The 13,549-nt window shown below is 44.3% G+C and overlaps 1 protein-coding gene across 3 annotated transcripts in view; it reads left to right on the top strand.

Moving 5' to 3' along the window:
* The window catches only part of Ptgfrn (prostaglandin F2 receptor inhibitor), a 70,879-nt gene that overhangs the window by 18,472 nt on the left and 38,858 nt on the right, over positions 1-13,549 (top strand). For all 3 annotated transcript variants that reach the window (XM_029475488.1, XM_029475489.1, XM_021158115.2), the window contains exon 2: positions 11,262-11,630. In XM_029475488.1, coding sequence (XP_029331348.1) covers positions 11,262-11,630 — 369 coding nt within the window. The remainder of the gene's footprint in view (positions 1-11,261; positions 11,631-13,549) is intronic.

The raw sequence follows: 13,549 nt of genomic DNA, 5'->3' as shown, positions 1-13,549 counted from the left end.
GGAATCCAGAAGAGGGAGTCAGATGCTCTGGAGCTAGAGTTACAGGTGCTTGTGAGCTACTGTGAGTATTGGGAACCAAACTCCAATCCTGAATGAACAGTAGATAACCAGTGAGCCGAGTCTCTGACCCCTATGAAATTATTTTAACAAGCCTCTTTTTACCATCTCTTACCTGTCTACTTATTAGAACTCTGTTTCTTCGTGACTCCTTTTTCTATTGCTTTCTTGCCTACTCTTTGTATTGCCATTGGGGAATATGAAATATTTCAGAAGAAATTTCCATTTGTTTTTTTCCTTCTCTCAGAGCAGACAGAATCCACAGAGGCAGAACGGATCTAGCTTGGGGTTCTATGATAGCTCAACACATAAGGCACCAGGCTGGGGACTCAGTCTTTCACTTAAGCTGGCCTGACCCTCTTCAGGCTGTCTGTTGGGCTTCCTCTTAATTTGAGGTAAGCTAGGGACTCCTACCTGCTGGTGTGTTAGTCCTCTGAATAGTGCCCAGCTCAGAGCATGGCTGTCAGAGACACATGGTACACTATGAATAAAGCAGACAGAATGTATTACAAACTAAATCCCTGGGAGGTACTCTGGTGACTTTAGGTAGAAGATGTGTTTCTATGTCTTCCCCAACGTGTTATTCTCTCCCTTCCCAGCTCCGTTATTTTGTTTGGTGGTTGTTTGCAATAGAATCTCATGCAGACCAGGCTGGCTTCTAATCTTCCTGCCTTTACCTCTTAAGTGCTGTGATTTCAGATGTACCCCCGCCCTTTCATCTTTGTGGTTACCCTAGAGATTAAGACACACCTTGTTACACATTTAACCAGTAACTGTTGCAGCCAAATTTACTTTTAGCTGAATTAATGGAGAAAAGTTGAAATTTGCCTAAGTTTTTAATTTTGCTTGAATTTTTATAAGCTATTTAATTAAATGTACCCTTTATTTAATTATTTAAGTTTAATTAAAGTTGCTGAAAACAACAGACCCTGTCCATTGTTGACGTCTCAGTGTCTACTACTGAGTTTTAAAAAAAAGATCGCATTTTCATTTATTTTGCATGGTGTTGTGTATGTGAGCACACAGAGTCAGAGGACATCTTATAGAAGTCAGTTCCCCTGCTGACCCAGGCTGTCAGAATCGGTGGCAAGTGTCTTTGCCCACTGAGTGCACTCTTCCTGCTATTCATATGTTTCCACTATGTATATAGAATGCATATATACGCATATATATATTTTTTTTTGAACCCAAAAGATGTCCCTGCTATTATTTGGTCAGTTTCTGTAGTGCTACCCACATAGCCATTTCTGTTACCTTTTCACCTGCTTGTGTTTTCATGCTTTCAAGATGAACCAGCTCTGTGTCTGAAGAACTCCACTTAGTGTTTCTTCTTGATGCCAATTAATTATCTTTTCCTTGTGGTGAATTGGTTGAAAGCATATTTATTTTGCTTTCCACTTAAAAGTACCCCATCCCCCTTCCCTAGGCTGGCAGTTACTTTTTGAAAAATCACTTTAAGCCTGCCATTCCGTGGTTTTATGAGCATTGTTTCTGTTGAATGTCAGTTATCGGTTGTGCAATGGCTCCCTTCTCTGCCTCTCAGCAATTTTACTGAGCTGCACTCCCAGATTTATCCTGGTTGTGATATATAATGTAGCTTGTTTTTGCAACATAGTATCGTTCGGTTTAAGAAAAATCTCAGCCATTATCTCTTTAAGAATTTCGTTTCTCTCTCACACCTTCTGGGACTCTATCACACACATTTGTAACCTTTTTATTGTGCCCCTCATATTTCTCCTCCTTCTTTGTGTGTTTTTGATCCACTTACTGGATGCTTTTATGCTACGGCTAATCTGCTAACACAACCACTTAGTGACTCCTTAATATTAGTTATTGTATTTTTTATTTCTAGAGTTTAAATTTCCATTTTAATAGATTCCAGTTTAGTAGGTTAAAATCCTGTTTGCTAGTTCTTTAATAAGTCATGGTTGTTTTAATATCCATTTCTGGGAATATCAGTATCTCCATCCCTTTGGCTCTGTCTCTGGTGTGTGCTTTCTCCTTTTTAATTTAGCGATTTGGTTCTAGCATCTCATTTTTTAACATTTTTTTTACTACCTCCATCCATGCATATGTGTGTTCATGTGTATACACATGTATGTACAAGTGCCCTCCAGGGCCAGAAGAAGGTGTCAGATCCCCCAGAGCTGGAGTCACAGGAGATTATGAGCTTCCCAAAGTGGATGCTGGGAACTAAACTCCTTCCCAAGACCAGTGCACACTCCTGACCACCAAGCCATCTCTCCAGCTCATTGTTTTAACTCAATCTTTGTGGTAGTAGGAATTGATCCCAGGGGCCTTGCACTTACCAGGTCTTCCATGGAGCAGTCTCTCTGGCCCAAGGTCTAGTATTGTGACTGTCCCATAAGAAGTAGTTGACCATGGAGGAGCTGTTCTCTCCCTGGATGACCTCATCTTCTGACCAAGAAGATAGGCTTTTTCCTGGTGCACCTGTGCACCTGGAGTCAAGAGACTTCACCCTCTCGGATGAGTAACTCGGTCGCTCCGTCTTGCTGGCTCTAGTTCCGTTTCCAGCTTTGCTTTTGATCCAGGAGCATGGCCCTTCCAGGCTTGTAGCTGAGAAGTCAAAAGCTTTACCTGCCTTGCTTTGTGAATTCAGAGTTCCAGTTTTGGTGTCCCCTCCTGCGAGGATGTTTTTAAAATGCCAGGCACTTGTTAAGGGATTTGCTGTGTGAAGCAGGATCTTACTCTGTCGCCCAGGCCGACCTGCGATTCACAGCGCTGGCCTCACACTCTCTGGGATCCTCCTACTTGAGCCTCCTAAGTGCTGGGATATACTCATGGGTTAACCTGTTGGTTTTTCTTTTGTGCTTAGCATCCCAGCAATTTGCCCTGCCCTCCAATGTCTCTTTGAGAGAACCATTGTGTGAAAAAAAGCCCAGCATCACTTGCCAGGGTCACTTCTCAGCTGGACTCCCCACCTCCCAAAAGTTGATTTTTTTTTTTTTCTCTACAGATTAGCCCTCATTGTGTTGCTGAACTTGAGAGTTATTTCTTGGCCCTGTGAGGTGTTCGAAGCTCTGTGTTTGGACTTAAACCACTTGAGAACTGATAGATTTCTCTAGAGCAGAGACATGGGACACCATTGGGTTCACATGACTGTGACTTACCCCTCAGGGAGGCATTGATCTAGGCTGTTTCAACCTGACCACGTGCTGATTCTCAAAGGTAGCTGTCTGATCCACACCAGTTTATCATACGAGAATCAGTCCCCACAAGGGGGATCTGAGTTACCCACTGTTTAGATCTCTGACTTATTTACCTCCTCCCCCAGATGTTCGAGAGAACTTACAATGAAATACACATACAAGCGCAAAGAGAACCTTAAAATAAGATAAAAGGCTAAACTCACAAGGCAGCATGGAAAGTAGAAAAGGAAGAAGATAACATTTGCAATGTATGCTACATGATTTTCATAGTTGAATGTCATATTTAATACTGATGCTCCTTCAAGCCAGGGTACAAAAAGAAATCTGAATTTTATATTTTGAGAGGAGGGGAGGACTTACAGGTTGGAATAATGATAGATGAAGTTAGCTGCAGTTGTACTAAATATTTTTACCCCCCTGTGGACTTAAGAAGAAAATTAAATGAGAATCTGTTTACTGCTCTAATTGGGGACCTGGTAGAATGGATCCTAAAAAAATGAGGCGGACTAAAGTCTCGTGCAATTGCTAACTTTATTTAGAGCATCAGACAATTTATACTCTGAGGGTTAAGAAGAGTCACGTGAGTAAAATGTACAATCACCATTTCCTGGTAAAATGCACAGGGCAGGCTGCATGTGACAAAAACATGTTTTCCTGTAGGCCTATGATTCATAGCGGCAAGCAACACCAAGTAATCTGAAACAAACCCACTCCTTCTGATAGCTGGGACGAGCACAGAGACGCATTCCAAGAGCAACCCTGTGGTTTGAAGAAACTGAGGTCCCGAGACATGTTTTCTTGGAGTTTTCTCACAAGCACTCAGATTTCCCCTCCCATGACTCCGTCCTTGGGCTGTGTTCCACCAAGAATCCAAGTCAATGGGTGCCGAGGCTGGATGGTTTTGGGGTGTCTCTAAAGGGACCCAAGCCGAGCGGGCTGTCACAGCAAGTGCAGGACTCTTAGCAATGGTGATGCTTAGCAGTGGGCACTAGCGTATTTGGTGTAGAAGCCTTCTTCATCCCCTCCTGTGTGCCCTTCTTCTGTCTTGAAGATTTAAAGTGTTCTGTGTAGGTTGTGTTTTCTGGAGTAGGATAGTACACTTGTTCCACAGTGTTGGTCTTTTTTTTTTTTTTAAATAGTAGCTTTTTTCAGGTGGATTTTTGTAATGCAACATGATAATGTCCTCAATAGTAAGTTATTTATTTATTTATTTATTTATTTATTTATTTATTTATTTGAGGCAGGCTCCTGTGTAAACGAGGCTACCTTGGCTGTGTAGCTGCAGAGGTTCTTGGGCTTCTCACCCATCCCCCTGCCTCCAGGCTCATTTTATGCAGTGCGGACGGACGGGTGAGCCCAGTACTTCATGCACCTTAAGCAAGTGCTCTCCCAGCTGACTCCCAGTAGTACTTTAAAGTTAGCGGAGGAATGGTTTCCAGCAGGCCCGGTAACACAAGCACATATTCCCAGCGTTCAAGACATTGAGTTTGAGGCCAGCCTGGACTATAAAACAGACGAAACAAAACTTTAAACTAAAGGGCTTTCATATAAAGGTTTCTTTTATTGGCCCCCTGGGAACAAATAAAACCTTCATTTTTAAAAAAGTTTTTTTTTTTTTAACCATTTTATTTATTACTCCAGTGTGTCTTCCTGCCTGTGTAAGGGCATGCATGCCTCAGCATGTGGGTGGAGGTCAGAGGACAACTCGTAGAGCGACTTCCCTTTCCACCTTTACATGCCTTTTGGAGATGGAGCTGGGGTGGCCGGGCTGGCACAGCGAGCACCCCTTACCCACTGAGTCACCTCACTGGCCATGAGTTGTTCCTTATAAAAAACATTTTTGTGCAGAGCTATGGTAACATTGTCTAGGCTCAGAAACGATTAGGACTCTTAATTTGAAGCACTGGTAGCGCTTGGAAACTCAGAGGGAGTTTGTCTTCCCCTTCTTTCCCTCAGTCATCAGCTGTTACCAAAGGTTGTGACAAAAATTGGCAAGTGTGGCTCTGCAGACACTCTTCTTGATTTGAGAGTTGCCATATGCTCTCCCTGTTACATGTTATATTTATTTTTAAGTATCGTTTGCCGCTATTTAACAATATTAAGGGGAATCTGTACTAAATACCAGATTGCTGCTGGCAAGTTGAAACTCTGCTACCCAAATCTTAAATCTCCATTTACTCGGATGAGAGGACAACCCAGGTTCTTGGGTGCAAGACATTGCTTAGGCTCGTGGGCTTTCAGATTAGAATTTGCTCTTTCAAGCATCTGCTTCCACCGGCTTGGTTCCCCAGTGACACTGTAACTTAGCTTCCATCCAGGTACTTGCACAGGTTGCAGTAGAATTTGAGGAAGGAGTACTTGAGTGATCTGGGGGAAAGAGATGCTTCACGGAGGGGAGATGGTGCTGAAGCCTCCTCTGAGCAGGAGGGTGGCTGGGAAGGGATGCTGGCCAAAGGAGACAGTGAATGAGCAGGAGGCTTGCTGGGAAGGGATGCTGGCTAAAGGAGACAATGAAGCAGAGGCCCTAGGCAACTCAGGCATGGTGGCACTTCCAGAAAGGAAGGTAGGTTGTTTTTTGTTGAAGTATAAGCATTAGTGGGGAAGGATGTTAGGAAATGAAGCCAGAGTGGTATCCATGGGCCAGGTGGTGGAGAACCTTGCATGTCTTCCATTTGGCAGATACTTATTGGATAGCTTGTGAACCGGGTACTGCTATAGACACATAATGGTCACTGCTCTTAATGGGAAGGGATAGATGATTAATAATAATAATAATATCCTATGAGTGCATATAAGCTACAGTATAATGACCAGTGGTAAGAGGAAGTTTTGAGGTCAATAAAAATGGGACCATTTTAGGGGACCAGGAAAGGTTGGTTGAAGAACCAGTAGGGTGAATGACCTCCAGTGTTCAGGCCTGAAGCGATATGCAAATGACCTGAGGATTGAGCTGGAGAGACAGCTCAGTGGTTAAGTGTTCAACATATATTGCTCTTGCAAAGTCTCTGGAGGTGTTCAGGTCTCAGCAACCATGTTAGGTCACATCCAAGGGCATTTGAAGTGTCTATCCTCCATGGGTACCTGCATTCATGTGCACATGCACATACATGCACACACACACATGTGTACTCATACATATACATGCATAATTCCCTAAAGTTAGACTGGCTCTTGCCTGTCTAAGGAAATCTTAAGAGTTAAGTGTGTCTGAGTATCACGGAGGGAGAGGATTAGAATATAGAGTCTAGAAAACTAAGTAAGGATTTGGAGGTGAAGTGACTGGAGAGTTTGGGGTGGAGGGAAGTATAATCTACTGTGTGGTTTTGAAAGGATGCATTGTAGTGGATAGAAAGCCAAGAAACCAGTGAGGGAGTTATTGCAGTAATGGCGGTAAGAAATGGGAGCTTGGACCAGGGTGGCTGCAGTATGAGGGAGCTTACTGAGAGAAGTGCTTGCTATCTATGATAAGCATCCACTGAAGAATTCTGATCCATAGGACTGGGGAGATTGCTCGGGGGTTACGAGCAGTGGCTGTTCTACTGGAGGACCTGGGGTTGATTCCCAGCAACTGCGTGTCATTTTACAACTGTGTAACTCCAGTTCCAGGGGGTCCAGCACCCACTTTTGGCCTCTAAAGGCACCAGGCATGCACATAGCATATAGATATATTTGTAGATAGATAAATGCTAACACACAAAAATAAAAATTAAATAAATCTTTTAAAAAGTCTGATCCATGGGATGACAGAATTTGTGTGTTTTAAAAAAAAAAAAAACTAAAAAGGAAAAGAGAGGATTCTGGTAGCCATGTGGGAAAAAGCTGGGAGAATTGAGATAATAAGCTGGATTTATTTCCAAAACTCCAGTCGCCAGAAATAAAGACAGAAACCTTGGAAGGAAAGTAGACTCAGACCTGGAGGCCCTGGGAGACATTTTGCCAAGGGGTAGAAATACGAAATATTTACACATTTGGAAATTCTCTTGTGAGCCTTGCAAGGTGAGTGGTTATGGTCAAGTTTCTTCTAGAGTTTTCCACCTCAAACATTCTCTGAGACCCTCACCACACGCCAGGCACTTTTGTAAGTACTATGCACTGGTTCATCTGAGCCTTACCACAGCCCAGGGGTAAGGGGTGGGATGGAGCGGTGATCATGGTCACATTTTTTTTCTTTTCTCTTTTCTCTCTGTGTATGCGGTGTATATATGTATACATGTTCATGTGTAGGAGTTTGCATGTGTTCAGGTGTGCCTGCATGTGTGTGTGTGTGTGTAAGCTTGGAGGCTATAGGTATACATTGAGTGTCCTCCTCAATGGCTTTCCACCTTTAACTAGCTAGACTGAAGCTGACCAGCAAACCTCTGGAATCCACCTCTGTCTGTCTGCCCCATCCCACCACACTAGGTTACACTTGTACAACACCATTCAAGACGTTTTATGTGGGCACTGGGTACCTGAATTCAGGTCCCTGTGCTTGAGTGACAAGTACTTCATTGACTGAGCCATCTTCCTGAGTGCCCTGGCTCCCACTTTATAGAGATGGAAACTTGGGCAGAGGGCTCAGTGGTTGTCCTTTGAAGGTCACTGCTGTGCTGCCACCGTATGAAAGTTGGCATAGGAGATCCCGAATTGTCTGCTCATCTCTAAAACTAAGCAAAGAATTGATCGCTTGTTTCCTTTCTGAGCAGTGGTGATCACGGCTGTTGAAAGTTGGTCACTGTGGGTAGATAAATATTTTATGTCAAAACTCTTGAGTTACCAGAGATGGAAATTAGCTTTAAAAACATGAGGGCCAACTGCAAGAAAACTGCCACGTCCAGCAGAAGAAAGGCATGTGTGTACATGGGTGTACATGGTGGAGCGTGCAGGGAATGGCATGGAAGGCTTGAGTCACAGGCTGATCTTTGCCTCTGTGGTCTGAGTGTTCACCCAGACCTTGTTCCTTATATGGGCAGGACTGCTGCCCAGTGGCAACTGTACAGTGAGTCCTCTGTATAGGACCTGGGTCTACCAGGAGCAAAGGTATCTTTGGGAGAAGCTGAAAATATCCAGAGGAAATTATGATCTCCCTGACCTTTGTCCAGGTCCCCATTCCTAGGATCTGAGATTCAGGGTCAGCCGGAGTCTGCTCCAAGTACTGACTGAGGCCATGGGCAGTGTCTGTAGGCACTGAGTTGCTGTGGGAAGAAGACAGTCTGTTTTATAGCACCGGTCAGCAGAGCCTGGCATTATTCTCCCATGCTGTATGCTAGAATATGCAACCACCCCATACTTCTGACTTTAATAACTTTTACATTTTTCCTCCTGATCTTTAAAAAGTTCTTCATTGGGGCTGGAGAGATGGCTCAGAGGTTAAGAGCACTGACTGCTCTTCAAGAGGTCCTGAGTTCAATTCCCAGCAACCACATGGTGGCTTCTGACCATCTGTTAAAGGGATCCAATGTCCTATTCTGGTGTGTCTGAAGATAGCTACAGTGTACTCACATATAATAAATAATTCTTAAGAAAAACGTTCTTCAGTAATCTCATATGTGTATACAGATGTAGTTAGAGCATGCGTGTGCCCCCTACTCCCCACTTCTTGTTCCTCCAGGTTCCGCTTTTTGAGATAGGGTCTTGTTATGTGAAGGAGCTGCCAACTCTTAGACTCAAGTGGTCTTCGACTTCTTGAGTAGCCGGGGTTGGTTATAAGCATATAATATTTCATTTAATTCATCAATCAGTCTATGTGTATATGCATCATATATCTATCATCTATTTCTTTCTATCTATCTATCTATCTATCTATCTATCTATCTATCTATCTATCTATCATCTTTATTTTCAATGCTTTATTTTCCCTGGGCCTCACACATACGAGGCAGGTACTCTGTGTGCCATCCCCAGCCCTACATTATTTGATTTTTAAGGACAGTGGTGTGATTTGGAGTTTGACCCCCTTTCTTAGGACAGGAAGTTGTTTTGGGTCTGACCCCAGCACAGCTAGGACAGGAAGACAGTCGGTCCCCTTCCTTGAACAGTGTCTCACACTGTCTCTGTCAATATTTCTCTAGTATGATTGCTTCCTTTCTCCTTTCCCAAAGGAGGTGATAATTGATAATGTGTTTGAGGTTAGAGGAAACAAGATATAGTTTTTAAAAAATGTCCCTCAACTTCTTTTTTTTCAACCCTGACCCAAATTTATGTTAGGTTTGCATCGTGATCTGATTCACACACACACACCTTTGTTTACCTAACACAGTGCTGCAAATGGCAATATTTATCCCTTACCAAGAGCTTTGCACTCTAATCGCTTCTGTTCATTTAAAATTCCATCTTTAAAAGCACACACAACCACTATAAATTCATTTTGGAATCCACTAATAGGCGGCCACAGGGTTTGAAAACCATGAATCACACCAGCAATAAACAAGCAGTCCTGTTGAGTTCGTTCTTAGGAGTGATGCTGCAGACCAGGTGGCTTTAACCACAGCTTTTTCTCTACAAGCTAGAGGTCAAAGCAAGGTGGCCACAGAGTCTGTGCCTTCTAAGGCTGGGAGGGAGGGTCGGACCTGTCTCTCCCGAGCTTGTGCTGGCTGGCTGCCAGTCTTTGGTGTTCTCAGTTCTTAGATGCATCACCTTGATCTCTCCCTTCATCTATGTACAGTATTCTCCTGGTGCGTTCAAATTCGCTCCCTTTTAAGGTTGCCAGTCATACTGGCTCAGAGGCCTACCCTATGCCATAGGACCACATCATAGTTTGCCTGACGACATCTTCTGCGACCACATTCCCAATTAAGGCTGTGTTCTGACATATGGGTTTCAGAATTCAGCATAAGAATTTTGCGTGAGTCACACAGAAATACAATAGTGACAGTAGGAAGCCGTCATATTGAACCCATATTACATAGAGGGCTCTCAGCTGAACATTGTTAGTAATTCACTGATACCATCTTATCTCACTTTATTATCAAGGAAGGCAAGCTAGGAGAGGTTTAACTCCTAGTTCCTTGATACAGAGCCCATGATATCTCCTGTATGACTCACTGCTGTACCTATTTGTAGAATATCAAGAAAGGTACAGTTAGCTGTTATAAATGGAAATGCATCATTTTTTTTGTATAGGGGAATGCCAGGGCCAAAAGAATGGGAATGGGTGGGTAGGGAAGTGGGGGGCGCTATGGGGGACTTTTGGGATAGCATTAGAAATGTAATTGAGGAAAATATGTAATAAAAATATTAAAAATCAAAAAAAAAATGGAAATGCAAATTCACATCATAAACACCCCAGAATTGTGCTGAATGAAGTTCATTGCAGTGAGACCTTCTAAAGGGACTTGCAAATACCTATCCCTAAGGGTCTGTGGATCAAGGCTCTCCTGGCAGGCAGTGCCAGTCGACTGGCCCCTGTCCACTGCGCTTCTCTTCCACCACAAGCCGCTGTATTCCTAACAGCACCAGCCAGCCTCCTCCCTCGGAGCTTCCCCATCGCCTTCTGAGTTTAGATCAGGGTGAAGAGTAGAGAGAAGGAAATGAGCCAGAAAATAGAAAATTAATACTTGGTGGAATTGTCATATTTTAAAAATAATTTATAACCAATGTCAGATAATAGGAGTTAAATCATTTTATCAGCAGGCTGTTCTAGGATTTGAAAATTGGCATCGATCATTATAAATCAGGTCTGGGGAATGGTCTCTAGGGATGAAGGTTAATGTGGGGTGGGCAGAAATATAAATAAATGCTTAGCCATGTCCTTTTTCTTAAATACAGAACCTCTCCATATCTCGTTGCATATAACGATCTGTTAAATCCTAAGAGAAGAGACAAAACTATGCGAGGCCATGGTTGGCCCACTTTTCATATTTAGTCTGCCTGTCAGCCCAGGGAAACTGGTTGTGTGGAAGGCATTCATTTTAAGGTGCTACTTCCAACCCATAATTTCAGCAATGGCTTAATCCCCTTCTGCAGGGTCCATTTTCTTCGAGATTCTGATGCGTGTAGGTCCCAGAGCAGAAGCATCCTTCAGGTGTCACTTTCTTTCGTTCCCTGTCATTGCAGCTGTCTGCCGCGGGCGCGTGGTGAGAGTCCCTGCGGGCACCCTGGTTCGCGTGGTGGGCACTGAGCTGGTGATCCCCTGCAATGTCAGCGACTATGATGGCCCCAGCGAGCAGAACTTCGACTGGAGCTTCTCGTCTTCAGGGAGCAGTTTCGTGGAGCTTGCTAGCACCTGGGAGGTGGGCTTCCCGGCGCAGCTGTACCGGGAGCGGCTGCAGCGGGGCGATATCCTGTTGAGGAGAACTGCCAACGATGCTGTGGAACTGCACATAAAGAATGTCCAGCCCTCAGACCAAGGCCACTATAAGTGCTCCACCCCGAGCACGGACGCTACTGTCCAGGGCAACTATGAGGACACAGTGCAGGTTAAAGGTACAGTCCTTACAAGGGGCCAACCTTCCTCTGCCATTCTGCTGCTGCAAAGAGGCTCAGTCCCCTGTCTGTTGCAGTGTTGGTGTCTTACCTGATGATGGGCAGAGGGTGGGCCAGGTGACCGCTGAGAGCCCCGTCTCCTTTCCCAGTGTAATCCTGATGCATCTTATGGCCAGTGAGTTGAAGGCAGTCCGGTGTGGCCACCTGTGAGATTACAGCTCTACAGACAGCTTGCCTATGCAGTTGGCTTCGGGCTCTGCCATTTGTCTGCTAAGTGGCTCCTGGCTCAGTCTGTGCCTCAGCTTCCTCTGTACAACACAGCCTGCCACAGGAGAGTTAACCCAAGCCAGGCCTCTCCAGCCATGTCATAGCAAATATTCAGCTTAGAGACTCGCTGGTAGACACTCATTATGAGGTTTAGCTTTATGGTAGGAATAGATACTTCCAAGTTCATGTCTTTTTCTCCGTGATCTTTATGAGGTAATACCTGTCTGCAACAGAAGTTGTACTTGCTGTTTATAGACGGAAAACCATGTGGTTACTGCTCTTTCACGAACCCAGCTGTGCAAAGCTGACATCATAGCATCTGGAATATCCTGAGTTTGAGTTTTCCCTGCCTTCCAAGTGCTGTTGGATTTGCTCACACATTCAATTATCTGCATCCCATGAAGAATATAGGAATAGGCTATTTCCCTACTTTACACATGAGATGGAAGAGCATAGGTTAATTACTTGCTTAAAATGACATAGCTCATTAGTAAATGAGCTAGAAGGAGCCATTTTAATTTGAGGTTAACAAAACAGAAACATCATCATTATTATTAATTGTCCATTTATTTGTGCCCTGGCTTGTTTCTGGAAATATTTGTATCAGGGCAGGAGTGTTTACAATTATGTGGAAAGTAGAAAATGATAATAGGAAAGGAGAGGCAAATCCACTCTTTGTTGTGGCTGGAAGAAACTGCTGTGGCTCACTATCGCTGATCCTTTACCAAACCCTGAGGGGGTGAAATATCAGCCATGCCATAAAGTAGGTACCAAAGCACCAGCCATCAAACCTACCTCCCCCATCTTCTGATTAAAGGTTTAGAATGTAGCTGGCTAAGGTGGTACACACCGGTGATCCCCAGTGCTCAGGAAGCTGAGGCAAGAGGATTCAAAGCTTGAGGCTAACCTAGGCTGAACTGTAGAGGGAGTTCAAAGCCAGCCTGAGCTACATAGTGCCACTCTATCTGGGGTTGGGAGACTGGGGCATGGGGGGTAGAGTGATCACCTCTATATGCATAGTCCTAGTTGACTTGTAGAGCTGGGGACGAAGAAATCCTGACTTTTGAAAAGATTTCCCATAAGACACTTTTGCACTAAGTTAAACAGTACAACAGACACCCCCCCCCCCTTTCAGGTCAAATACACTCTAGTGATTTACTGTGAGAAGGCAAAGGATGACACAAGAGTCCCCAGCCCTCCCCCCATCTCTCTGCTTCTTGACTAGTCTTTGAAGGCAAGAGAAGCAGGGAAGCTTTTCTTGGCTCAGGAGAGCAGGGTGCATGAGAGAGGCTGGCTGGCTGCCCAGGTGGAGTCTCTGGCAGGAGCTAGAGGTGGTCCAGCATCTGTCTGGCCTTCACCTTCATGGCTCTTAAATCTGTCCATCCTTTTCTCCTCAGTGAGGAGCTGGCCTTGAGAATGAAGCCATGCTAGCTGTCCTCACAGACTGAGGTGTGTCCTAGAAGGGCCACTATATTCATTTTGTAGAAGAGATGGGCCCATGGGAGGTGTTCTTCTAGAGGAGAACCGGTTTCTGTTATCTGGAGTAACCCCTTTCTGAGTGTGTGATCAAGGGAACCACCAAGGAAGATGATGGATTGTGTTGCTTGAAGATCCACGTATGTAGCTCCTGATAAGCTTGGCAGGTTTTCCCA

Source organism: Mus caroli, chromosome 3 (assembly GCF_900094665.2).
Source record: "Mus caroli chromosome 3, CAROLI_EIJ_v1.1, whole genome shotgun sequence".
In the NCBI taxonomy this organism is placed as follows: domain Eukaryota; kingdom Metazoa; phylum Chordata; class Mammalia; order Rodentia; family Muridae; genus Mus; species Mus caroli.
This window is presented reverse-complemented; position numbering and strand designations above follow the sequence as displayed.